The sequence below is a fragment of the Amphiprion ocellaris genome, chromosome 23, assembly GCF_022539595.1.
Source record: "Amphiprion ocellaris isolate individual 3 ecotype Okinawa chromosome 23, ASM2253959v1, whole genome shotgun sequence".
Taxonomy (NCBI): domain Eukaryota; kingdom Metazoa; phylum Chordata; class Actinopteri; family Pomacentridae; genus Amphiprion; species Amphiprion ocellaris.
The window spans coordinates 13,181,744-13,206,023 of record NC_072788.1 but is presented as its reverse complement, the minus strand read 5'-3'; the positions used below and the strand labels follow the sequence as shown (position 1 = coordinate 13,206,023).

Sequence of the window (24,280 nt, the reverse complement as noted above, 5' to 3'; positions counted from 1 at the left end):
ATTCTTTATTAAGTAATAGATCGATTATTATCCTCACATATGGACAGAATGTTAATATACTAGGCTGTTAGTCATTAGGACACGACTTAATAAGCTTGCTATTAGTTTAGAGTTAATCTTTTGTTTGCTGTACAAACATGCATCTGTAATAAAATCAGTGTGTGTACCGTGACTTTCATTTCACTGCCTGATTGAAGCTGTGAGGAGCATTAATGGGAAAGTGATCTATGTCTCAGTCACTATAACAGATGAAATCAGCAGTGTTACTTATCCCATGTCTGAGGAGGGCTAACATGGAAAAATGCAGTTCCTATATGTAATTGATTGAATTTATCCAAGTTCAATAAGCCATTCTGGTCCGAATTCAAAACTTTTATCTTGTAAAATGCTATTGTAGTCAAGCTTCTATCTTTTGTATTCTTTCTGGAACCAGAATCACAGCAGAGGTTCTCTCTATGTTTACATATGCATATATACTGTATGTGTTACTGACTCGGTGTCTCTTTCCGTCAGCTTCCGCACTGTAATCGGCGTCGGTGTGGGAGCAGGAGCCTACATCCTCTCCAAGTTCACAGTGAGCATCATCTTTTGTTAAAGCTGTCATGTTGAGTCATTTCACTGTCTGCATGAGCACTTCACAGTGGTCTGTTTTTTAACATCAAGACTTTCGCTGGCAATATTTTCCACTGTTTTCGTCAGTCAGGCTGTTACACGATACGGTAGTGTGTCGTGGTGCCAGAAAGAAGACGGCTTCTTTCAACTCGTCTGTTTTTGTCTTTAAATGGCAATTCATGTTACCAGAAGACTCACCAATGGCTTGTTTAAAAGTTGTGGTGTTTCTTTGTAATTTCCTTGGATGTTTTCTTGAAAAACTGTCTCCTTTGGTACTAGTTCTGATAAAAACACCAGTACACCTCCATCAATGAGTTTCTCAGAGATCCATTTCCTTTAGGCAAGCTAAATATGTAAAAATATGACATTTGCATACAGGCAAACATACTTAACTTATAATATTTGAACAATTAGGCTTCCAATAATAGTGAAATCCTGAATAGATATTTATATGCATTTAAATGTTTAAAAAGTTTCCTCTGGAAATCAACAGCTACATATAAACTCACCACAGCTACCTAAACTCTAGTAAATGTCCTAAACTTTGCACATACTGTTGCACTGATTACTACCAAATTTCAGTTTTCTTTCTATGTTTTTTCAGATTTAAAATAAAGAGTTACCAAATAATTTTAATGACAGAATCCCATAAAAAATACAAGTAATGTCTGTGAATATGCAGAAGTACAACATGTTGGAAACTTTCTGGTTTCTGTTTTTAGTCTGAGTGTTATTCATTTATCGTGTTTGATGGGACTTTGGTTGCATGAAGAGAATACAAGTTTTTCTCCATTCATATGCAGATATGTGTTTAAGAAGATCAGCCAAAATGTATTTAGACCTGGAACAGAAAGTCTTGGCCCAAATATCTGTTATCCAGGTATCTGCCGGCTACACCGGAAGCCTCCAAACATTGAGAGACTTTAAACCAACTCACGGCTTCTACACATATATTGAATCTTGCTTCTTCAAGTCGATTTCCTTCCTTTCCTTATCGACTCACCATCTGTGTCTGTGTTGCTTCCTTCTCTCTCTTCAGCTTGCAAACCCAGATTCAGTGGAAGGTCTGGTTCTGATCAACATCGACACCAACGCTCGAGGATGGATAGACTGGGCTGCTCAGAAGGTACGTCTGCTTACTTTCTGTCTTTCTCCTGAATGACTCAAGACTGTCTGGTGCACAGAAACATGGTATGTTAATGTAGTTAGTCCTGAGGAGAATTCTTCATCAATTTAAGTTTAGATGTGTTTATAAAATTATGTGGCTTCATGTGTATTCTCTACAGTGCTATTGATTATATTATATTATATTATATTATATTATATTATATTATATTATATTATATTATATTATATTATATTATATTATATTATATTATATTATATTATATTATATTATATTATATTATATTATATTATTGATGTCTCTCTTCCTCTTTAGCTGAGCTCTGTGACGTCCTCCCTCACAGAGCAGATCTTGTCCCACCTCTTCAGTCAGGTATAGTGTTTTCTAGAAAAAAAAAAAAACCCACGTGGTCAACCAGTTGTATAATTTTTTAGCTTTCTGTGTCGGACTCAATTAATTTCGAAACCTTTCTGCAGGAGGAGCTGTCATCAAACACAGATCTAGTGCAGTCTCACAGAGAGCGTATCAATAAAGCTCCTAATGGGATCAACATAGAGCTCCTGTGGAAGACTTACAACAGGTAAACACACCAACACACAATAATACACAAACACTAATATGCTCCACGTTAAACTATGACTGACGGCATTTTTTCCCCCCTTCCAGTCGTAGAGACTTGAACATTGACCGCAACAGCACCTTCAAGTAAATACCCTCTTTTTATATTCAAGCCTCTAAATTATTAAAATGCCACCTGTCTGACCTGTAATCTCCACCTGTCTCCCCTCAGGTGTCCAGTAATGTTGGTGGTGGGTGATCAAGCTCCATATGAGGACGCCGCCGTAAGTTTTGCTGGCTGTTTCTGAGAAAAGTGTATTTTAACGGAAACCAGATGAATGATTATTGTGTTTATTGGATGTTTTGCAGAATGATAGAATGAGTTGCGATGGCAGATGTTTACAGGTGTTCTTTCTGTGTCCACCAGGTGGAGTGCAACAGCAAAATGGACCCAACAACAACCTCATTCCTAAAGGTGAACATCATATTTATATTTATTTGACATCTAAACAACCTCTCATTCTCTGTTGTGGCACTTCGTTGTGTCTTTTACTGTTACTCATGTCTTGTTTCTCATCACAGATGGCTGATGCTGGAGGCCTCCCTCAGCTGACTCAGGTAAGAAAAACACAACCCCTGAAAGCCTCTGATTTACCTCATATTGCAGACACTCAACATGGATGTTAAAGCTGCACCAAGATTAATTTAATGTGAAATCAGTGGAGCTGAAATGTTACAGCGTGTTATAAAATCTAAACTTTTTTTGATTAATGTGACATAGTGAGTGTTAGGGATGCACTATGATATCAGCATCATCAGCGCTACCTGTCATGTGTTGATCAAGGAATTTTTTAACTAATCATTATCGGCATGTACCTTCTTTGTTTGCATCTGTTGCCATGCGGAAATGTGAAAAACCCCCACAAAATCATCTATCAGATATTCCACTGTGATCTAGAAATGCTGCCTTCGATTAGCCGATCTTAATTTGACACTTTCTAACTAGCCTAAGGTCAGTAATGGTACGTGTCCACAGGATCCGTCAATTTCTTACATTCCATTCAGTGTCTATGTGAAACACACCGCGTTGCGTGCTGGTTGCGTTGCGGCACGTTTTGAGATGTGTTGTGGCACGTCACCTTGGAGCTCATTTGCATCAAGTAGTTTCATTTCTACTTTATGCAAATTTGTTGCGGTGAGCAGAGGTCCTACGCATCGTGAAACTTTCGTTAAACGTCTAAATTAGCCGTTGTTGAACTAAAACGAGGACAGATTCAGCAACTGCACAGCTTTTTTCTTGCCTTAAATTCTTTCAGAAATACTTTCTGCTAAACTGCTTTTGTAAAGTTGCGACTTGCGACTGAGCCATGTTGGTCCGATACATCTACCGGACTGTCATGTGACCACCTAGTGGCCCACTCGTGCTGCCCACCAAGTGGACGATATTCAGATGTGGTGCGTTTCCATGTGAGAAAAAATGGCCCTGTTGACTTGTGGCTTAAGACTCAGAAGTCTTTATTGCAGTGCTCCTTTGTCAAGGTCAATAAGACTCATAGAAGTCTTTATCGCAGTGCTCCTTTACTTAGCTAAACTTCCACAGTGTGCTCTGCTTCGTCTCTATAGTATTAAACAGTAAGGGGTGGTGCAACCAGGTTCCACAGCTAATGTACAATACTTGAAATGTGTGTTATCTAGGAAAATGTTGTCTAAATATTAAATTAGAAAAAAAAGGAAAGGACATGAAATATCCCCATTGGACCAAAATTAACATGGACAGGCAAATAACACCTGTAAGGTCAAAAATGTACTATTTTGTTTGAAAATGTTACATAAAAAATGAAGTAGAATGTTTAACATGTAAGTTGAAGTAATCGTATTTTGCTCAGTGAATGCGTATATTTGCAAAGTGCTGTGTTGTATGTCTGCACCATTTATAATATTATGTTAATTCCACTAGGGGATGTTATGTGCAATTGGGTGTTAAAAATATGCACATATATCAGTAAAAATCCAATATCATGCATCCCTAGTTTGTTTAATTACACGTGAAGTGATTAAAACTGAATTTGAACCAGCAGTAGTAACTCCACGGAGTCGAGAATCACATTTTAACTCGCTGTTAAAGTAAGATGTTCAGTGCTCCATCCCATGTAAATGCAAAAGGAGAAGACAAAAGAGGCAACAGCCTTGAAAAACGCTCACCTTACTGAAGTCGTCTTGTAATTACTCGTTGCTGCCACATGGGGTCACTCATGTGCATCACTTGCAGGTAACAGTTGGTGATCATTTTGATTGAACGCATCACATTGCCTTGTTTTTTGTTTGCAGCCTGCTAAACTGACTGAGGCTTTCAAGTATTTCATCCAGGGCATGGGCTACAGTAAGTTCACTGCACTGACCAATAATTTAAGTTTCTGTTTACAAATACAGACATGTGCAAATTTTAAAAAAACTGTTTCTAATTTCTTTCATACTGACACTTTGTTGTTTACCCAATATGTGCATTTATATGTTCGTGCATCTGCTGTGACTATTAAGCATTTTGCTGCTGTTTGTCATTGAGATTTATTATTTAGTAGTCATCATTGTGAGAGTATACTGAAGTTGGATATCTTTCACTTTCTGTAAATCTGATAGACACAGAGTTTTAGTTATTTATGAGGCTCTTACTGTTTATTTACCTTCTTGCCTACCTTTACTACTTACCAACCTCCTCTCATTTAATTTGGGACCTTAGCAAACACACTCAAATGGTTGGATTTGCTGAGCTTAGAAAATGCAGTTCTACTCATTTTTCACCTGCAACACACACAAAAATCTAAAGAGCAATTTCTTTTTATGCTTCGGGCAAATTAAGCTTCAATTTTTTGTCATATTTTACCTCCAGCTGTACTTGTTTTAATTAATATATTGTTATATTACTTAATTTGAAATTCTTAAAATATAGGTCTAGTGTTATTATTTTACCAATTTTGCATTTTATTATTAGTATTATTTTTAAAACTATTGATATCCAAGCTTCTAATTTGTGTGCCTTGTTTAGTTTCCTACTCAGCTATATTTTAAATGAGGCCTCCAAATGTCAGTATAGTCTGAGTTTAACAAAGGGCACGAGGAACAAATAATCCATGTGTGCAGCTTTGTTCAAAATATGTATTTTACGTGTCAGTTGCATTAAAAGGATAAAACATTTGCATTATTGTCAACAAATCTCATCATATTTACACTAGCAAGACGTTTCCATGTCTCCAAAGCACACAAATGAAACAAAGAAATGACTCAAAGTACTTGCAGAGTCAGTAACACACTTTTATAGACTTGCTATTATGTGAAGTTTAGCTTTGATTAGTTTTAGTGTTCTATTCTGTATTATGTCCTGTTTATTTTATATGTTCTCTCTTGTTTTATTTTATTTCTAGCGTATTAATTCTTTAATTCCTTTGACCTTCAATCATATTCTTTAATTTTTAAACTGCCTAGTTCCATTATTTGATATGAGTGCTAATCTAGCTAAGTATTCATTCAACTTATTATCATTTTTGCTATTTATTTTAACTGACTGCTCAGCCTTGCACGTTTTAACTGTCAAAGTACTTTGTGAACACTGTTCTTAAGGGTGCCATATGAATAAAGTTATTGATATCATTATTATTATTACATAATAACATTTATTAGAAGTTTATTTTGAGTTCAGCAATTATTCATTAAATGTGTGTAATTCCACTAATGAAAATAGTCCCTAATCAACCCCCTGTTTACTGCTGTTTTAGGATTTTTTTAGTCAGAAAGTTGTTAAAGATTGGTTCATGCATTGTTTATTCTGGTATTTTAATGTGACGGGTGACAATAATAAAAACGCACTGTAATCATAGAGTTATCATTTATGTATTCTATACTTTCTGAGTTGTTTTCCAAGCTGTGAATGTAAACTCACTATGCATTTCTTTTCTTTTTCTTTCTCCACAGTGGCGTCCTCCTGCATGACCCGCCTGTCCCGCTCCCGCACCACCTCCCTGTCCTCCTCCTACTCCATGGATGGGTCGCGCTCTCGCTCCCGCACCCTGTCGCAGGGCTCGCAGGGTGGACAGATGCCGCCCAGCCCCTCCCAAACCATGGAGGTCTCCTGCTGAAGCAAAAAAAAAAACTAAACGATACAACATAGAACGAAGAGAGAGAGAGAGAGAGAGAGAGTGGGAGTGGGAGAAGAGAGGAAGCAAAAAAAAAATGAAAGGAAGGGAAAGAGGAAGCATGGCGATAATGCAGGAACAAGATGAATGGGTTACTTATTTGTCACTAAACAACTCCCATCATTCCCCACAAGAGCAGAATACAGAGAGAGGGAGGGAGGGAGAAGGGAGATAAAGCGATTTCAGTGGAAGATAGAAAGCCGTCCTCCACATTTTGCTCCACATACAAGTCCAGCCCTTCACATCCCCCCTTCCAGCTGAAAACACAGTAGACTGGGCTGTTCTACGGTAAATGTAAGAAGTGCAGTCTGTAGAAGGCAAGAAGAGATTATTATAAAAGGGATGAGGTGAAGAATGGCGACCAGTTCTCTCTCCCTCCCTCTACTGGAGCCTCTATCAGCCAATAGAGCCCTTTAATTTAGACACAGTGCAGCCTATAGATACAAATATAGACGCGGCACACCTTAACCAATAGTAATAATTCTGAAAACGGTATTGTTGTCGATGCTGATGATTATGTTGTTGGTGATGATGAAGCTAATGGTAATGAAATAATAGAAAAAAAAACTGTAACACTTTTCTCTTTAATGAAATGACATAGATTAAAAAAAAAAAAACATACTATAGCAGAGATACTTACAACAATGTGTGTCTACTACTTTTTAAGCTAGTTTTTATTGTGTTATTTTTATTTCTTTAATGGGATTTTATTTTCTTATTTGTGACCTGTCTCAGCGAGGGGCTGACGGCTGCTGATTGGCTAACCGGTAACGCGTGGAAACAGCCATTGAGAGCATTTATAGTGATTACTCCCTCCTTGATGTTGCCAGGTTGTTTATGTCTTCCATTTGCCCCCCTTGTCTATAAGTGACTGTTTTATTTCCCCCAGTTGGATTTGAGGAAGTGGGCCGGAAGCTTTTTTTTTTTTTCCTTCTCTTTTTTTTCTGGACTGTTTTGAAGATGCATGCCCGGTATCAGCCCATGTGAATATTGACATTATTATTTCTTTTATATTCTGCTTATGAGTTGTGAGAATGCGTGTGCTGCTTTGGTCTGAAGGAAAGCATAGGTGAGACTGAGGGTGTTTTTTTTTAGCTTTGCAGCTAGCTCGCACCCTATTGTTAACGCTAGTCGCACATTTAATAGTGCTTCCAATATTGCTGGCAGTCTTGCGCTGCTTGTCCCAATATCCACGCTCGTGTGCTACTCCCCGGGGAGCGTCACATCAGCAGTAGCATGCCGGTCTGGATATTGCATGTCAGTGTCAGCTGTGGCCAAAAGGGATCACTGTGTTTATCACCTGGGTTGTAATCTCTTAGCCTTGCCCGCGCATGGATACCTCCTAACAAACCCAGCCGGCATACTTGATTTTATGTGCGCTGCGAGGTAAAATGAACACACACTCCTTCGACTTTATTCAAGCGATGGGGGGTCAACAGAGGATTGTGTTTGCGTGTGATTGTTCAGACGTGTGCGAGGAGGCAAATGTGAGGCGCGCGGGAGTGTTTGAAGACACAAAGGGAAGCACAAAGACGGAGAAAAGACCAGGGTCCGCTAGGGAAGTTTAGTAGTCAATTTTGAGACCAACAAAACCCCCTGTGACTTATTATTGACAATGAACCAGCCCCTTCACTGCCACCAAACTCAGTAAAAAAAAAAAAGAGCTCTAGAAATGTTGGTTGTTGGCATCAGAGGTGAAAGAGTTTGCCTCTTTTTGTTTGATCGGCCAATATCTGAACTTTAAGCTTAAGCGTACTGCCAAAACTGAGGTCCCCAAAAGAATAGGGGGCATTTTTAGTCCAAATTCTGTCATCAGAAATGCTGTGAGGCTAAATGTGCACCTTTTAGGACCATGTAAAACGTCTCAATTTAGCTAAAATTCCCTCGAAACAAAGCTTACCACTGCCCTGCGATGTGTAGCCATTAGACCAAGGACCCCTACCTGAACCCAATCTGATATCATTGGAGTGCATGTGCATTTTTAAGCATGTCCTGATGCAGCTTTGCATCTGATTTTTTTTCCCTTCTTCTTTAATAAGCAGTAATGTTTTTATGAGTTAGCTGGAGGTTGCCTGTTTCTTTTACATGCTGTTTAGTGCTCCTTACCCAAACCTGTTTGCTGAAGGTGAGATGGAGCGATGATTTTGATGAGAGAAACAGAAAAGTTAATGAAGGGCGTCAGATTTGAGCTTGGAGATGATAATAATGGTGGTGATGATGATGATGATGAACCAGGATGCCACTTGGGTTACTGTCCAGAGGGCTGAAGTTTAGAATGTAAATGTTTTGCTCATCCCAGGCTGAAATTATGACTAAACAACAAATGGAACATCTACCAAATAAGGGATAACAGGTAGAGCCTAGATAAGAAAATTACCAAATAAGGAAAACAGAGCGGTACTTCTTCTTTCTGGAGAGTTGAGCAGGGCTGTGTGATTGTAAATGCTTGTCCATTTTGTCTTTTGTTTGTCTTTTCATTTTTACTTTGCTCATATTTTTTCTTTCCCCTTCTATGTTTTGGATTTTTTTTTTTAACTTTTATTTTTTTGGGTCCTTTTATCTATATGAAGTGTTAGTTTACTGTCCCGATGTGCTCACAAGTTAGTTACGTGTGATAGTTCTTGTGTAACTTTTTTAGCATTAGCGCTTATAAGGGAGAATAATATAATTAACAAAAAGATTAAAAGTAAAGAGAATACAATCAAATTTACTTGTGTGACTAATTTCTCTGTGTAACACAATGAACATCCTAAAAAAGCAAACTTAAATATTAATAAAAGCTTAAGAGTAATCTTCTGTCTAATGTCTTTCTTCGGATACGTCTGCTTCTTCACAATTTCTATTTTTTGGAGGTTTTTGTCAGTGAATGAATGAAAAAAAATTATCTTGAAACATTGGGGGCTTAATCTAGCCCACAAATCTTTACATTTTAACCTCTCAGTTGCACAATTTTAGAGTAAGACGAAAAGGAATTGCAAGGCACTTTGCTCAAGCCAAAGTAAAATCAGCAAATTTCCTTTCTATGTTTTAGCTCAAAGCGTGTGGAAGACTCTGAAATCAGCTGGAGGAGATTATTTAGCCAGATGACACCAAAATTTAGTTTGTTGGCTGTCAGACTAGACAATGTGTTTGGCAGACATGAAACATATTTGGAAATCCTGGACGACAACCAGATGCAGTCTGCAAGAGAACTGCAACTTCCAAAGCTACACAGAAAATATTTAAGGAAGACAAGATGACTGTTCTGCAGTGGCAGAGTCAGACCTTGATTCAATTGAGAATTTGTGGCTTATGATCTTTTTGTGACCTGACAGTTTCGCATCGAAGACTGGGATGAAAGTGCACTGTCTAGTAATGCAAGGCTGACTGAGAATAGCCACAAAGGCTTAGTGCCGTAATTGCAGTAAAAGGTTCATCTGCTAAATAGTGGCTTGAAGGAGGTATGTGATCACTTATTTTACGTTTTATAATTGTAACTATTTGAATTTACTTTGTAGAAATCTGTTTTCACTCATACATAAGTCATTTTGTACAATTCTGTCAAAAAAGCCTAATTTTCCTGACCATGATTTACGTTGAAAAGGAGTAAAAGGTGAAACTTTCAGAGGGCTGAATACTTAATGATATTTACAATATAAATTTGATTTAAGTTCCTTAAAAGTAGATGGTATTGATGCTGTATTTTTTTTAAACAGGTTACCCCAGTTGTCAGTATCACCTTTGAAAATTCTTCTCAGTTTCCCATTATGTGGTGGTGTTTTTGTAGTTTTCTTTCTAGTCTTACTTAGTAGTCTATTTCTTCTTTTTAAACATTTGGTTTCAGATTTTTGGTTGATTTTAAAGTGTGCTAGTCTTCTGCCTCCCCTTTCATGTTAATGAATACATTGTATTTAGTATGTAGCATGTACATTGCTTTATTTGTATGTAGTATCAGAAAGTAACATAATAAAACATTTCTCTACTTCCTTTAGAATTTCTGTACTGAGCTGTTATGAGTCTTAACTGTTTTCTAAGGCTATGAATTAAAATATATATTGAAATGTGGGACTATTTATAAAATATTCTTCGCTTCACAGTCAGAACCCATAAGCTTACCAAAGTCACTGCATAGAACCTTGTTTAGAAGATAGAACAAAGCCTTGATTGTAGATATTAAATGACTGCAATACCGCCTGTGGCCTATGGTGGCAGCACCGACCGCAGCGCTGCGGAGAAACTTCCAGAGCGAGGAAGAAATCAAGCACTAATTGGAAACACCTGCTCTGCTACGCTACGCTGAGGTAATGCTAATATTTTAAAACTTTAACTATTGGTATTGGTACTTAAACTATTGGTATTCGTCAGCAATGTGCACTTTGTGCGAATTTCCATTTTTTGAATAAGTGGGTTTATTCGGTAAGTAGAACAGGACTCCGGGCTAGCTAGCTAGTAGCCAGTGCAATATTAGCTTAATGTACAAACTGGTGGCTAATTAGCGTCCTTTTTATATCTACTAGTTACTGGAAAACTACAAGTTTAAAATATGATAAAATAATGTGGCTGTTCCACACAAGTTCCTCTGTAAACACATAAGCATTTTAACTTAATCTTTAAAAAAAATAAATAAATAAATAAATAAATAATGAAGGAAGGCAAATAAAGTATTGGTATATTATTATTGCTGAGTGTAGCACCGTCATGTCCAGTCTACTCTCACTGATGCTCTCCCTGCTGAATTTCCTGCTACTGTAGGCTGAACATCCGTGGTTATTGGTGATTTGACATTATTACATAAGAATTTTAAATATCAATTATAATAAAACTAATTTGAATTTCTAACTTTTGCCAAAGGCCATCAATCCTAAATTGATTGGGGTGTTCATTTTCCAGAGGTTACATTTAGCTTTATTAAAACAAAGTTGGAGTTCATTATGAGTCAAGTACTTTCTAATGTGTTCACTTAAGCATACTTCTTGTGTACATATGATACTGACAGACATTGTTAGCATTGTACTGTTCAGAAATACTGTAGTGTATAGTACAGTATACAAATGCTGTCCATTGCTTCTACCTTTCAAATTTTTCTTATACTGTAAATGTTTTCTGTAACTCTTTATTTAGCTTGATTAAATCCCTAAATCTAACTAGCTGTTTAAAAACTAAAACAATATGATAATATTTATGCATATACTAAACATTATAATATGTCCTACACAGATGATTGTAACATGAGTCCAAACCATAGATTGTATAATAAAGATATTCATATTTTTTTTATTATACAGTCTATGATTCAGACTCCTCTGCAAGCAAGTTTCAGCACCGCATTAATGCCACACAGTGGCAGTAGTGAAGCGATTATATTTAGTCTCTGTTCATCTTTCATATTGGAGAGTCTTTTTTAAGTTATGTTTGTTTGAAGACTGTTCTTAACAATGAAACCTGGTGGCCCCACTATGACTATTACTCACACTTGGGTGTTTATACACTTTTCAGTGACAATATTATTGAAATTTTAACTTGCTACAAAATCTGTGTAAATATTTTCTAGTCAGTCAGAACTACTTAATTGTATGTGCTTGAATGCAGGTGGTTGTGCCAGTAAAATGTATCTGTATTGGCACAAGTGAAATGGTTCTGATAAGACAATAGTAGTTACTGGGTGTAATTTTAACTCTAAGAGTATGATCATAGACCTGTAGTCAGCTACGCTGTATGGTTGTGTTCTTTATCTCCACTCCTGGCTGTGAAGAATAGTAAGCATGAGTCTCATTACCCCTCAAAGTCAGTATAAAAATAATTTCTGTTCTGTTATTTTTGCTCCATATGTAAATGTACTATAGTAATGTATTTCAAATAACTATCAGTCTGTGTCGTAATTATAGATTTATTTTAATTGCACAGAATCAATTTTGGTTTAAAATGTCATAAAAAATATGTCATCAGAAATATATTCCTTTATCAAGTATTACATCAGTAACCTTAATACATCCCAATTTTTCTCTGATAATATCAATGTAGTATCACTACCTCAACATTCATTTAAATACAGTTACAACACAGGCTCAAGTTAATGGATCTTTATGCTTAATTATTAATAACATTTAAAATAAAGGGAAAAAATCTCAACAAAAATGAGTATATACATATATCAGTAGTTTCAGTTCCACAACATCACAATATTACTGCTAATAATAATAATAATAATAATAATAATAATAAATTGCATTTAACAAAACTCTCGATTGAATAGATTTTTCATCAAAATCAAATACAGTCAAAAACCTCAACAAAATGAACATATTAATTATATATTGCATATAGCTATTACTCATTTGAACTGATATCAAATATTAAAAAAATATTCCCATATTATGTGTCCTGTAACAGTGGAGAAGGAATGTGTATTAAGTTCAGTTACTATCAAAATGATTTCTAAAGGATGATAAGTATCCTCAAAGCTGCAGCAAAAACTACAAATGAAGCCAAAAATATTAGCTCAGAGTCCCACAGCATGTCAGAACTGTGCTGTGTTTCTTAGTCCATGCAAGCTTTCCACACATCATTGTTTGCTTGCAGATTTTGCTCAGACTGTGAATTCCTTCCCTCTAATCAAGAGCTTGGCGTATTTTCCGACCTATCTTTGAGAAAAAGCCCCCTACAGAGAACAGTGTGTCTAAAGTATAGATATGAGTCAGGCCCAGAGACTCAAGACACCTGAGTTCATTCAGAATGTCAAAGGAGGGATGGCTGACAAGCTGGTGGATCCTCAGAATGTCTCTACGTCGAATTTCATCCACTGATTCCATGGAAAGGATTGCCAAGGGCAGAAAATCCACAAGTGGAACCAGGAAGTAGACGAGTTCCTCCTCCACCTTTACATTCCCACCCATGTCTCTGGCCCTGTCGACTTTCTTTATGGCCTCTTTAATGTTTTCCTTGAAAAGCAGAAACACTCTGCATCTGGCCTTCATGTGTCCATCAAACCTGGTGTTTAAATCACTGCAGAGGTCCTCGGTTTGTGGTTTGGAGTATCTGTGAGTGACTTCAAGCTGTTCACAGTAAAACTCAACAGATTTCAGTGCGGTTTGCAAATCTTCCAGAGCTCGTTCGATGCAGTCTGGATTCTGATGTGAGTTTTGCTGGATCAGAGATGTGAAAGCACGGTTGTAGTAGGCAATTGCTGCCCAGCAGGCGTCTGCCTCTATGGCTTTACTGTACATTCTGATGCTCTCTGCAAGTTTTCCTTTTTCACGTAGGTCATTGCCAAAGGCAGTGTAGTGGTGCAGGTTTGATGAGGGTGACTCTCTCTGTCTGAGTTTTTCCCTGGCGATGTTGAGGTCAGTATCCAGTCTGCTTTTCAGATCTGAGATAGAGTCTTTCTCATTGAAGCTTGTGAGTAGCCACATACCCCAGAATTCATTCAGTGCAGACAATTCTGAAGCTGCTGGCTTGTTGTTACTGCTTCTGTACACCTCATTTAGTATGTCCAGATACAGACTGAAGAGCTTTTCCTCTTTCTTTATTTTTGGGACCACACACATTAGGTAGCTGGATAGTTCTTCAGCCACTGACTTGTCTCTGACCTCTTTGGCGATCTGTATTTCTGACTTGGATTTTTCAGACAAAATATGTGACTGTGCCAGAGACATTGCTTTAGCTTTTCCATCGCTGTGGCTTCTCTGATACAGCCGCAATTGCATCACAAACATTTTTTGATGAAGTGAAGTGGCATCTAGCATGTTTTCAAAAAGAGATAGAAGTTTCTTTGTTAAAATTAGTAATTGAAGTGGCTCTGAAAGATGGTTGGAACAGACGATGAGCTGAGCAGACCCAGGGGATCCCTGTCTGGCAGTGCGTCCAAATGCCTGGGCCTCCACACGGGCGTTCTTTGGGAGAAAGGTCTGCACAACAAACAAACCTCCAGCTCTTTTAACTTCTTCAGAAACCTGAAGGTCTGTTCCTCGACCGGCAAGGTTTGTGGCAATGATGACTTCTTCAAGCTTCTTGGCAAAGATTTTCCGATTGTCCATGTTGTTGTTTATGTACAGCTCTTTGTTTGGGACCTTATCTCCCAGAGCATGATAGACAGCCTTTGCTCGTTTGATGGTCTCACAGATGACCAGCACAGCTCTTGGACCCCTGTATGGTGTCAGGCTGGTTTGTGCAGTAACAGCATCACAGATTTTCTTAATCCATTCTTCTTCATCCTTTACAACCAGCCCTTCAACCTCAAACAGCTTTCTGCGTTTGAATGAAGGTATCTGACAGGTTTTGATACCTTCATAGATTTTCTGCAAAGTCTCAGTCTCTGCTTGTTGGCCAAGAGTTCCTGACATTCCATAGATCTGATTTCCATATTTTTGAAGCAAGCCAACATTGGACATAAAGTTTGTGATTGCTGTCATGTCACTAAGCTTACCCTGGTGTTTCATTTGAAGAAACTGATGAAGTCCATCTGTCCATTGCATGTAGTTTTCAACAACACCTGTACAGCTGTAGTCCACAGGCACTATTCCATGTGTCTCTATTATATATTCATGGTCCTTTGTCATGGTTTTAGCATGGAATGCATTTGCAATCCAAACTTTAAGTTTGGATTTAACCAGATCTGAGAAGAAGCCCGGGATATAGCAGCTGCTTTTAGCCTGGCTCAGTTCACATGGTGTGAAATGCAGAGCACGCTTTATTTCTGCTTCTGCAGCGCTCAGCACGCTATTTTCATCAGAGTAGATGTACTGACAAAAGCCACCTTCAATTAAAAGCACTGGCACCCTCTGTCTTTCCTCATTTTCCCTTAGAGATGCTTTGTTCAGTTCCTCAAGTGCTCCATTGCTATTTTTGCAGTAGAGGGCAAACTGGCAAGATGGAAATCTCCTCTCTACTCTCTTAAAGAACTCAGCCAACTGGTTAGCTGAAACACTTGAAACTTTTTCAGTAAAAAGCTTTGGGTTCCTTCTTAGGTCCTTGATAGACCCCTTTGGCAGTACACCTATGTCCTCAGCTATTTGAAGAATAGCAAGCTCATCAGCTTCCTTAATGTTTTCAAGCACAACTTGATGAAAGGGGTATTTAGGCCCCACGGTCTGCCCTGCACCAATCTCAATGTACTGATTAGCAGTGGCCCATATGAATGCCAAGAGTGGGTTGAGGTGTTGCAAAGCAGGCATGTCACTACTTAAATAGACCGTGTGATGACCTTTGTCGAGCATCAACGAATCCACTTCATCCACGATTGCACACTGGAATCCTCTTTGTCCAAATATGTCTGTCCTGTTAAAGTGCTGCCGAAGCCAGTCTCCAGCAAACTCTTCCACAGTGCCATAAACAACTTTACACTCATAACACTTTTTTGAGTCTTGACCTCGTTTGTTTGTGTTACAGTCTGCACTGATACCCAACATTTTATAAAATGATCTCCATTCTTCCAAATCTCTCTCTGCCAGAACTGAAGAACTAGACATGATGTCTACTTTTTCTCCTCTCAGAGCTCGAAAAGCTGCAAACATTGCCACTATGCATGACTTCCCCTCTCCAGTGCCAACCTGAATTAACCGCCCTGTTTTGGAAAGAGCCAAAAGACACCAGCTCACCATCTGTGTCAGTCGTGGTTTGAATTTAGCTGTTTGTTCCACTGCCCAACAAAGCTTCTGCAAGATTTTTTTGAGTTCACTCCACTCTGATCCGTCGTTCTGCACAGATTTTTTTTCATGCACAGATGATACAATATCTTTCACATCGGCTAAAAGTTTTTCATCAACTTGGTTTAACTTTTCTTGACGGATCTCTTCAGGAATTTCATCTAGTGTCTTTTCTGCTTCATCAGCTAAGCATTTCTTGAAGTAGTAATCCGTTATAGTTTTGTCTCTGACCAGCTCGATAAGTGTCCTTCCTGTTCCTGTCTTCATGCAACTGGATGTAATATAATTAATCTCTATGCAGTGCAACATTTCCATCATCCATGTGAGGAGATCTGGTCTGTCATTTGTTGATGTTGATTCAAATCGCTCCAGAAGAGCGTCAAACAACTTAGTGACATCCTCTGAGCTCCATTTTAAATTTGTGACCAGTCCTTGCAGCTTCTTGAGGAGAAGCTTTTCATTATCCTTAGGAGATGAACTGCGAGCAATGTAGAAAGTTGTCAATCTGGCAGCTAACCATGCCACTCTAAGATCAGATTCATCCATTTTGTTGAAAACTATCAAATCTGGTCAAAACAGAATTAGAAAAAAGATTCAGAGAATGTTCCTTTAAAAAAAATACAATTTCTACAAACTTTTCAATACCTACAAATAAGCAATAGTATTCAATTAATCAATCAAAATGTATTTATATAGCCCTTTACAACAGCCCAAAGGTTATCCAAAATGCTTTACAGTAAAAACAAGAGAATAACTTAAAAACAATACAGTAACTTTTACTTTAATAATGCTCTGAATACTTTTCACTGCCTTAAAATGTATGTTTGTATAATGTAAAACAACAGCATTTATTCTCTGCACTACACATAATTATAACTGACAAACAAAAGCTTTTTTGTAGCATAAATATTTTTGTTATTACTGTATTTCATGTATTATAGTAGTATTCTGGTACTTACCTGTTAACCAGATTAGAAAAAGGAGAGACGATGTGTGTTTTTCTGATACCTGAGGTGATCTGCATCAGATGAATTTCATGCTTCTTTTATTGCTCTCATTTTAGTTTCTCTTTTGCCAACTCTGTCTGGGCGCCGCCACAATGGAATTTTCCATTGTTTTGCCTTTCGTTTTGGATTTATTGTAAATCAAGTCACTTACTGTACTTGAAGATGCCATCTGTATTCTAAGTTCAAGAGCAGCTCCAGAGCAATAATACAACCAAAAATAAATGAAAAAGAGATTGTTTTTTCTACAAGTTAACCAGTTTTTACACTGTTGCAACAAAAAAGCTCATTATTGCCTTTAGTGATATCAATGCATAAAGCCCTATAGCATGACTGCCCAGCAGTAAACACACCTTATCCATGGATGTACTGTGAATAGAGGGGACCCTCGACACAGACTTGTAAAAAGCCCTTCATTAGTTCCAGTCTTTGAGGTAGTTCTCTCTCTTTGTGGTCCTTTTGTGTGTATTTTATGTCTCTCTTTGCATTGTTTTGCAGGTGTTAATGTTCATTTGACATCAGTTTAGTTAGTTTTAGTCAGTCTCTGGTAATTTTGTGTATCTTAGCAGTTGTTTCATAATTATTTGTCATGATGTATGTCTTTTCACTGGTTGTATGCTTTTTTCATTTCCCCTTTTAGTTATTTCCCTCTTTTTCAGGCCATTTTGTGCCTTTTTGAAGTCATTTCAGGAATTGTGTACCTCTTTGTGGTTGTTTGATAGACTCACCAGCATGAAATGTTAACCTTCATTTTAAAGAGACTCTGGACAAGGTCCCCTGACTGTTTGGGCCTTGAACCTGTGCTGGGTAGGCCACACAGTAATCCATCCATGATCTTATCACCCTGTGTTTGTCTGTGTAGCAACACCAACTCTGCACACAAATTAGTGAAATTGTATCCAGTTTCCTGTAGTTAAACTAACCTCAAACACATTTGCAAGTTTATTTGTTTTAAATAAAGGGCAAATTTACTTCAACGCCTGTAAAGTAAAATATTGATTTACTCACCTTGACTTATATAATAAATTACAGTAGTATTTAGTTGTGTTACCTGTGTATAGTTCATCTGAATATAGAGTGTCCTGTCTGACTGTAATTATGTAAAATATGGACTGTTCATTGCACTGCTGCTGATTGTTGTGACAGTCACTTTTCAAATAGTGTCCATCCATGACCATTCTGTACTTTCCAGTCTGTTTTTATGTGGTGGGCTGGGGCACATGACAGCCAGACATGACAAAATGTGATGTGCTGGCTGTTTGGCAAAAGTCACACCCGTTTATCAAATGGTTTCACTTATGTCTTACCAACATCAAGCTACAGAGACTGCCATCTTTGTCACATAGTGAACTCAACACAGTCTTGTATTTAGTGTTAAAATACTAGAGGTAAAGATTTTTGGTACACACTCACTCATTGTAGACAATAAATCTCTCATACAGGTTGCCTCACTGATATAGCAAGGCCTCATTACTGTGGTTACTGTTCCTATTGCGACGGTGGCCAGTTGAGCCATCTTTGATCCATGGCCCAGTGGTGAACCCTCACTTGGATCTTTTTCTATCTTGATGTGAGATCAGAGTCAACTGGACCAACTGGAAACAGTATTTCTGTATGCGCCACAGAATATGATCTTCCAATACCAGTTGTGGGGGCGTGGTAATCAGGAGTGCACAACACCAGAGATCAATATACACACACACATATATGTATAAAGATTTTAAAAATTCCTTTTAGAATTTATATTTGTTTGCCTTTTTTCTCTCTTGTCCTTATTTACAAATACTTTCCTCCATAAAGAACAGAGTTGCACACGCCCACACACACACAACTCTTCTTCTGCATATCTGATCTGATCCGATCTTACCTGCTTTTTGTCCAAATGAATTCCCCGTCATATGTAAGTGATTTCAACATAGTTTTTCTTTCATTTTCTTGACATTAATACAACTTCTCGTCAACACAGTTTCAAGACACGTTTGAGAAATTGTGACATTTGGCAGCTAAGACAAGGTTCTCTGACAAATTATTGCAAACATACTATGGCAACAGATAGTAAAACATTGAATGCTGTAATATGTAATATTAAATGTAAATTCAGTCTTTTTTGTGCTAGGTTTGTTTTACACAAACCACAACCTCTAACATCTCTGTATTGTTTCAAGAGCTTTCCTTTATTCCAAATTGAACAAAAGTTATGTGTAGGTAGAATCCTCTCTACAAAGTCAATCACACTTCTGCAGTTCATTTAGAACACTGCTGCCTGTCTAACATTATACAGGTGGATTATCAAGCCCTGTTAAAAAAAACCCAAACATATCTGGAACAAACTTTTGATGTGATCCAGCTATCAGGTCTTAAAAAAAATTGAGCTTTTGGTTTGTTTTGTTGGATTAAAATTGGGGCATTTTTTCAGATCTCTTGCTCCACTTTAGCAGCAATGAAATTTTAGTTTACATTTTATCTTTTAACCTTGGGGCCAATTTGACCCCAGCAATTTAAAGCTCCAGAAAATGATTCTAATTAAAATTGTTACCCAAGTTTATGAGTCAGGGACTTGAGTCAGGGACTTGATGTTTGTTGACTACCTAAATAGCCCTTTAAATAAATGTTGAAGAAGATTACAAGGGACGAACGGGCAGCGATGCGTCTGCAGCTGTATGTGGCTGTGGTGTTGTCTAGGTTATCAACCCCTCTCTTTTTCCTGTAGTCCAAGACTATTTGTGGTTTTCTGTCTTCTCTGGTGTTCAGGACAGCATCTTTGTGCATGGTGCTCTTCAGCAGGACATTTTTTCCCCTTCTTGGGGCAATAGATGACAGTGGCTCTGTCAGTGAAGGCAAACATTGAAGATGTTTCCTTCCGGTTCTTCATCACAAGCAGTTCAGAGGGAGGCTTCGGGTTGTTTTTCCTCACTGTCCCCAACATGGTAACCTTCCCTTTCAACAGTTCTTCACCCAGGGTGTACAATGTAAAAGATATATCACATGTAATGTTATGTTATGAAATGTTAGTCATGTCAAGTACCACCGTCATGCCCTGATTTGTTTCAGGTGCTTCCCCAGGGGATTTACTTGTGTAGACCTGTATATTCCAAGCATAGCTGGACTGTGTATCACAAGCTGCCCATATTTTGATATGGTGTTTGGCTGGTTTGGCTCAACATGTGTTGTGTAAAGGGCAACACCCACGAAATGCAACCAGACATTCATCCACAGTCACGTAGGGGCCTGGATGGCAAAGAAAGGGTAATTGCTGAACCCACTTGTTCCATACGCTCTCGTTGGCCCTGTCTTGTTTCTCTGTCATCAAAGCGTACGGGAGAAAGCATGGAATGTGTTTAGCTTTGTGTTGCTTCGCCTTTTGACTTGTGCACTCCTGCCAAAATGAGCGACCCAATGTAGGCTTGCAAATGGGTCATATTCAAGTCTTTCCAGCTGTCCCCATACGTGTGCCTCCTGTCTACATCTGTTATCTCAAGTGTATCCTTTTTGATTGATGGTGTTCTGAAGAGCTGAAATGCTGATTTTATGTCTTGGATGTGGCTGACAGCATATCTGATGGGCCCTGGAACCGTTCTGATGACATTAGCAGCACTAAGTCTACCCTATTGTTCAAGTGGGGAGACGGACCATAATAACTTTCCATTTCTTGAAGATAGTGTTTGCTGGTGGTTGAGAGACAACAGGAGGGTCAACACTTTGGGTCTCATTCTCATCAGAGTAGGAGGCCTTATAATCAGGATCCTCCTCAACATCATCCTCTGCCTCAGACACATTCTCTATTCCAATTTTATGTTTACCTGGTTGTCCCCATTAAATTAGGGAAAGTCATTAAATATGAAGCAAAAAACATTTTTATCTATCATTTATTTAATTAGGGCTGCACAGTGGTGTAGTGGTTAGCACTTTCGCCTTGCAGCGAGAAGATCCCTGGTTCGCGTCCCGGCTTTCCCGGGATCTTTCTGCATGGAGTTTGCATGTTCTCCCTGTGCTTGCGTGGGTTTTCTCCGGGTACTCCGGCTTCCTCCCACAGTCCAAAAATATGCTGAGGTTAATTGATTACTCTAAATTGCCCGTAGGTGTGAATGTGAGAGTGCTTGTTTGTCTTTGTATGTAGCCCTGCGACAGACTGGCGACCTGTCTAGGGTGTCCCCTGCCTTCACCTGAGTCAGCTGGGATAGACTCCAGCCCCCCCCCGCGACCCTAGTGAGGATTAAGCGGTGTATAGATAATGGATGGATGGATTTATTTAATTATAAATTGACCCCAAAGATAATAGGTTGGTTAATGCTGTTTACATGTTATGTAAAGCACTTTGTATCACCCTACTCAAAGATGATTTACAACACAGTATTAAATCTGAGCCTTGCATTACAATGCCAATTTAGTTTTGGTGAATAGTAACTGTGAAAGAACACAAGAAACAATGTTTATGTGATGTCTGTGGGAGCTTCAGTAAAGAGCAACTGGCCTTGTCTTTTAGGTTCTTCATTTTGTTTTTTCAGTACCGAAGGAGCTTCTTGGATGAAAGGTAAAATGTCTTCAAGAACCTAAAAGACATGTCCAGTTGCTTTTTACTGAATCTCCTAAGATGTTTCTAATAGCATCTAAGTTTACAGCCTTTGAAGAGCTTGTGACATCTGCTGGATTAACAAGGTTACAACACTGTGCTGAAGTCAGCAGATGTGAATAACATCTAAAGACAGCTTGCAATACATTAATAGGCAAGTGATGCATAAGAATTAATATATACATTATATATGTAACATATACATATATTCCTACCACTTAATCAAATGCGTGGTTCGGAGATTAAAAATCTAATTCACAAATTTAGATAAACCTTGCCAATCCTATTTGTTGGTTTAACATAATAATGTTGCATCAACTTAATATTGTAAGCAATTTAAACTCAAAATTATTCTTTTTCTTAAAAAAACTAAATTGAAGTTGAGGTAGTCAATAAAAGTGGTTTGATAACTTAATCTTGAGTTCAAGATTTCAAGTCCCCTCCGACAATTTCAGATGTTTAAGACAAGTAAGTAAAAAGACCTTTGATTGTAGAAGAAAAGTTACTTCCCCTAACTTAATGTCATTTGTTATTGAACATAAATTCATTAAAAATTGCTAAACTAAAGACTGATGAAGCCTGTTGCATTTGAGCCCAAACATTAGGTTGTACAGTTGGTCAGCTCTAACTATAAATCCAGGTTTCTCTGCAGTCACCATTTCAAGGAGTCTTAAAATGATCTCACTGACTGTCTAGGCAGCTGTCTCAAACATGAAAAAATGTTTTATGCTGATTAACTAATGAAGATCTGCCAACATCCCTACCTGTTATATCACAGCTGAGACAATTTAAAAAGCTCTTTTGAATTAGAAATTTTTAGGTTTCTCTTTTTGATTCTGATATAAGAATGCATCACTGCACATTGAGTAAACAATGCTTTCACGTCATGTGATTGCACTTTGAAAAAAGTTTTGTATGTGTGAAGTAGGTGTCAATGATCGTACCAGTCAGAAGCTTTTCCTCATCTGTCAGCACCAAGCTGCTGCACATCAACACACCTGGACCACTCCGCCTGGTTGGGCTGGGAGGGGACAACCGGTCGGTTCGCATTGAGATCGGGGGAAAGGTGACAAGCAGTTTGAAGCTGGCACAAACAGAAAGTGACCAAAAATCAAACACATTCGCCTTCAAAATAAAATTTGCAACGTGTTCAGTTGCAGAAATTCAGAAGCATTTTAATTGTGATTGAGCACATTACCAGTAAGAGCAGTCAAACAACAGTTACAACTTTATTAAGGCCATGACTTCTCAGATATTTGCATTTGATGATTAAAATAGAAAACCTTCTGCAAAATAAGCAAAAATAGTTTCTAACAATTTGACCTTTAAGCTTTGAAATTCATCTGTACTGTAGATTTAGTTGTGCTGCTACTATTATTAATAATCACGTGCTGCGTCATTAGTGCACCACCCAATTGTTGTTGATCACTAAATGATCATTATTAAATCCAATTTAAATGGACAATGGGATGAAGAGTGGTTTTAATTTTTCTCTTACCTTTCTCCCTACATTTATGCATCACAACATCCAAACAAAAGTGTATAAACTAATCTCTGTTCATTTTTAACAGATGAGTGTTGCAGTTTGTGTTTGAGCAATGAGATGTTTGCTCTAGCAGTGATTGACTGTGTGTGTAGAATTCCTGTATCTGCTACAACTCAACTCATTTTAATTCCTACACTCTAAAAAGTAATTCAAATGACCTGATACCACCTCTTAATTAAATGCATAGCTGCAAGTAAAAAATTCCAGTATGTTCATTTTAGATAAACCCTTTGAGTTGCAAACATTATTTTCATGGTTTGGATTACATAATAATGTTGCATCAGCTGAATATTATGTAAAATTTAAACTTAAATTTCTGCATTAGTTGATTTAAAACTAAATTCTAACTTAATGAAGTTGACTTGATAACTTAATTTTTCTTTACATTTACATCTCCTGTGTCTACTTAACACTGGATTAACTGGATTATTTTTTTTCTAATTTGCAAACTTAAAAACTTGTGTTCATAATTATGATAATTTAGTAAATAACATATAAACATGTGTGGAAGTGCTAGTTGGAACAACTTAATTTTTTATAAGAAATTAGCTTTAAAATGTGTGTTTATGCTACCAATCATAAATAAATGGTGAATAATTATACTTTTGATTGCTAAGAAAAAGCTAATTCCTCTAATTCTCTGTAATTTCTAAATTTTGGCTCAACAGACTTTTCAGTAGAAGTTGTCATAACTCAAAAAGACTCAAGCAGAACCTCCTATCAGCTTAGTTTTACTTGTATTATTACTACTGGGATAAATAAGAACTTCTATTCAAGTTGAGATATTTTAGATTAGGTTTTGCTTTATGTTTTGCCGATTGGAACAAATATCTGTTTCTCTTGCTGTATTTCTTGACTTCTCTAAATTACTCTATAGATAATATTTCTTTTAGTTACTCTTTGTAAGCCACGTGCAAAGTAGTAGCAAAGTGCAGATTTTATCACAGCAGTGGAATATAAAGTGGATAGACCAGGACAGAGCGCGTGCAAAGATGCATTTTATTTTGAAGGCTCTCTCCCCTGAAGTGCAGGTATTCACCTGTCTGACTTGACACAG

General features: G+C 37.6%; 2 protein-coding genes across 2 annotated transcripts in view; one reads left to right on the top strand and one right to left on the bottom strand.

Moving 5' to 3' along the window:
• ndrg2 (NDRG family member 2) overlaps nt 1-9,274 on the top strand; it is a 46,293-nt gene extending 37,019 nt beyond the window's left edge. The window contains exons 7-16 of the mRNA XM_023282493.3: nt 514-574; nt 1,652-1,738; nt 2,054-2,110; nt 2,215-2,318; nt 2,405-2,443; nt 2,529-2,580; nt 2,724-2,771; nt 2,879-2,914; nt 4,625-4,676; nt 6,263-9,274. Coding sequence (XP_023138261.1) covers nt 514-574; nt 1,652-1,738; nt 2,054-2,110; nt 2,215-2,318; nt 2,405-2,443; nt 2,529-2,580; nt 2,724-2,771; nt 2,879-2,914; nt 4,625-4,676; nt 6,263-6,426 — 700 coding nt within the window. The 3' untranslated portion in view covers nt 6,427-9,274. The remainder of the gene's footprint in view (nt 1-513; nt 575-1,651; nt 1,739-2,053; nt 2,111-2,214; nt 2,319-2,404; nt 2,444-2,528; nt 2,581-2,723; nt 2,772-2,878; nt 2,915-4,624; nt 4,677-6,262) is intronic.
• A 3,443-nt stretch (nt 9,275-12,717) lies between these two features.
• LOC111576689 (protein translocase subunit SecA-like) lies at nt 12,718-17,137 on the bottom strand. The gene is made up of 2 exons (XM_023282508.3): nt 17,063-17,137; nt 12,718-16,669 (listed from the first exon to the last, which is right to left on the bottom strand). The coding sequence occupies exon 2, from the start codon at nt 16,647-16,649 to the stop codon at nt 13,071-13,073; it is 3,579 nt and encodes a 1,192-aa protein (XP_023138276.2). The 5' UTR covers nt 16,650-16,669; nt 17,063-17,137; the 3' UTR covers nt 12,718-13,070.
• Nucleotides 17,138-24,280: the final 7,143 nt, after the last annotated feature.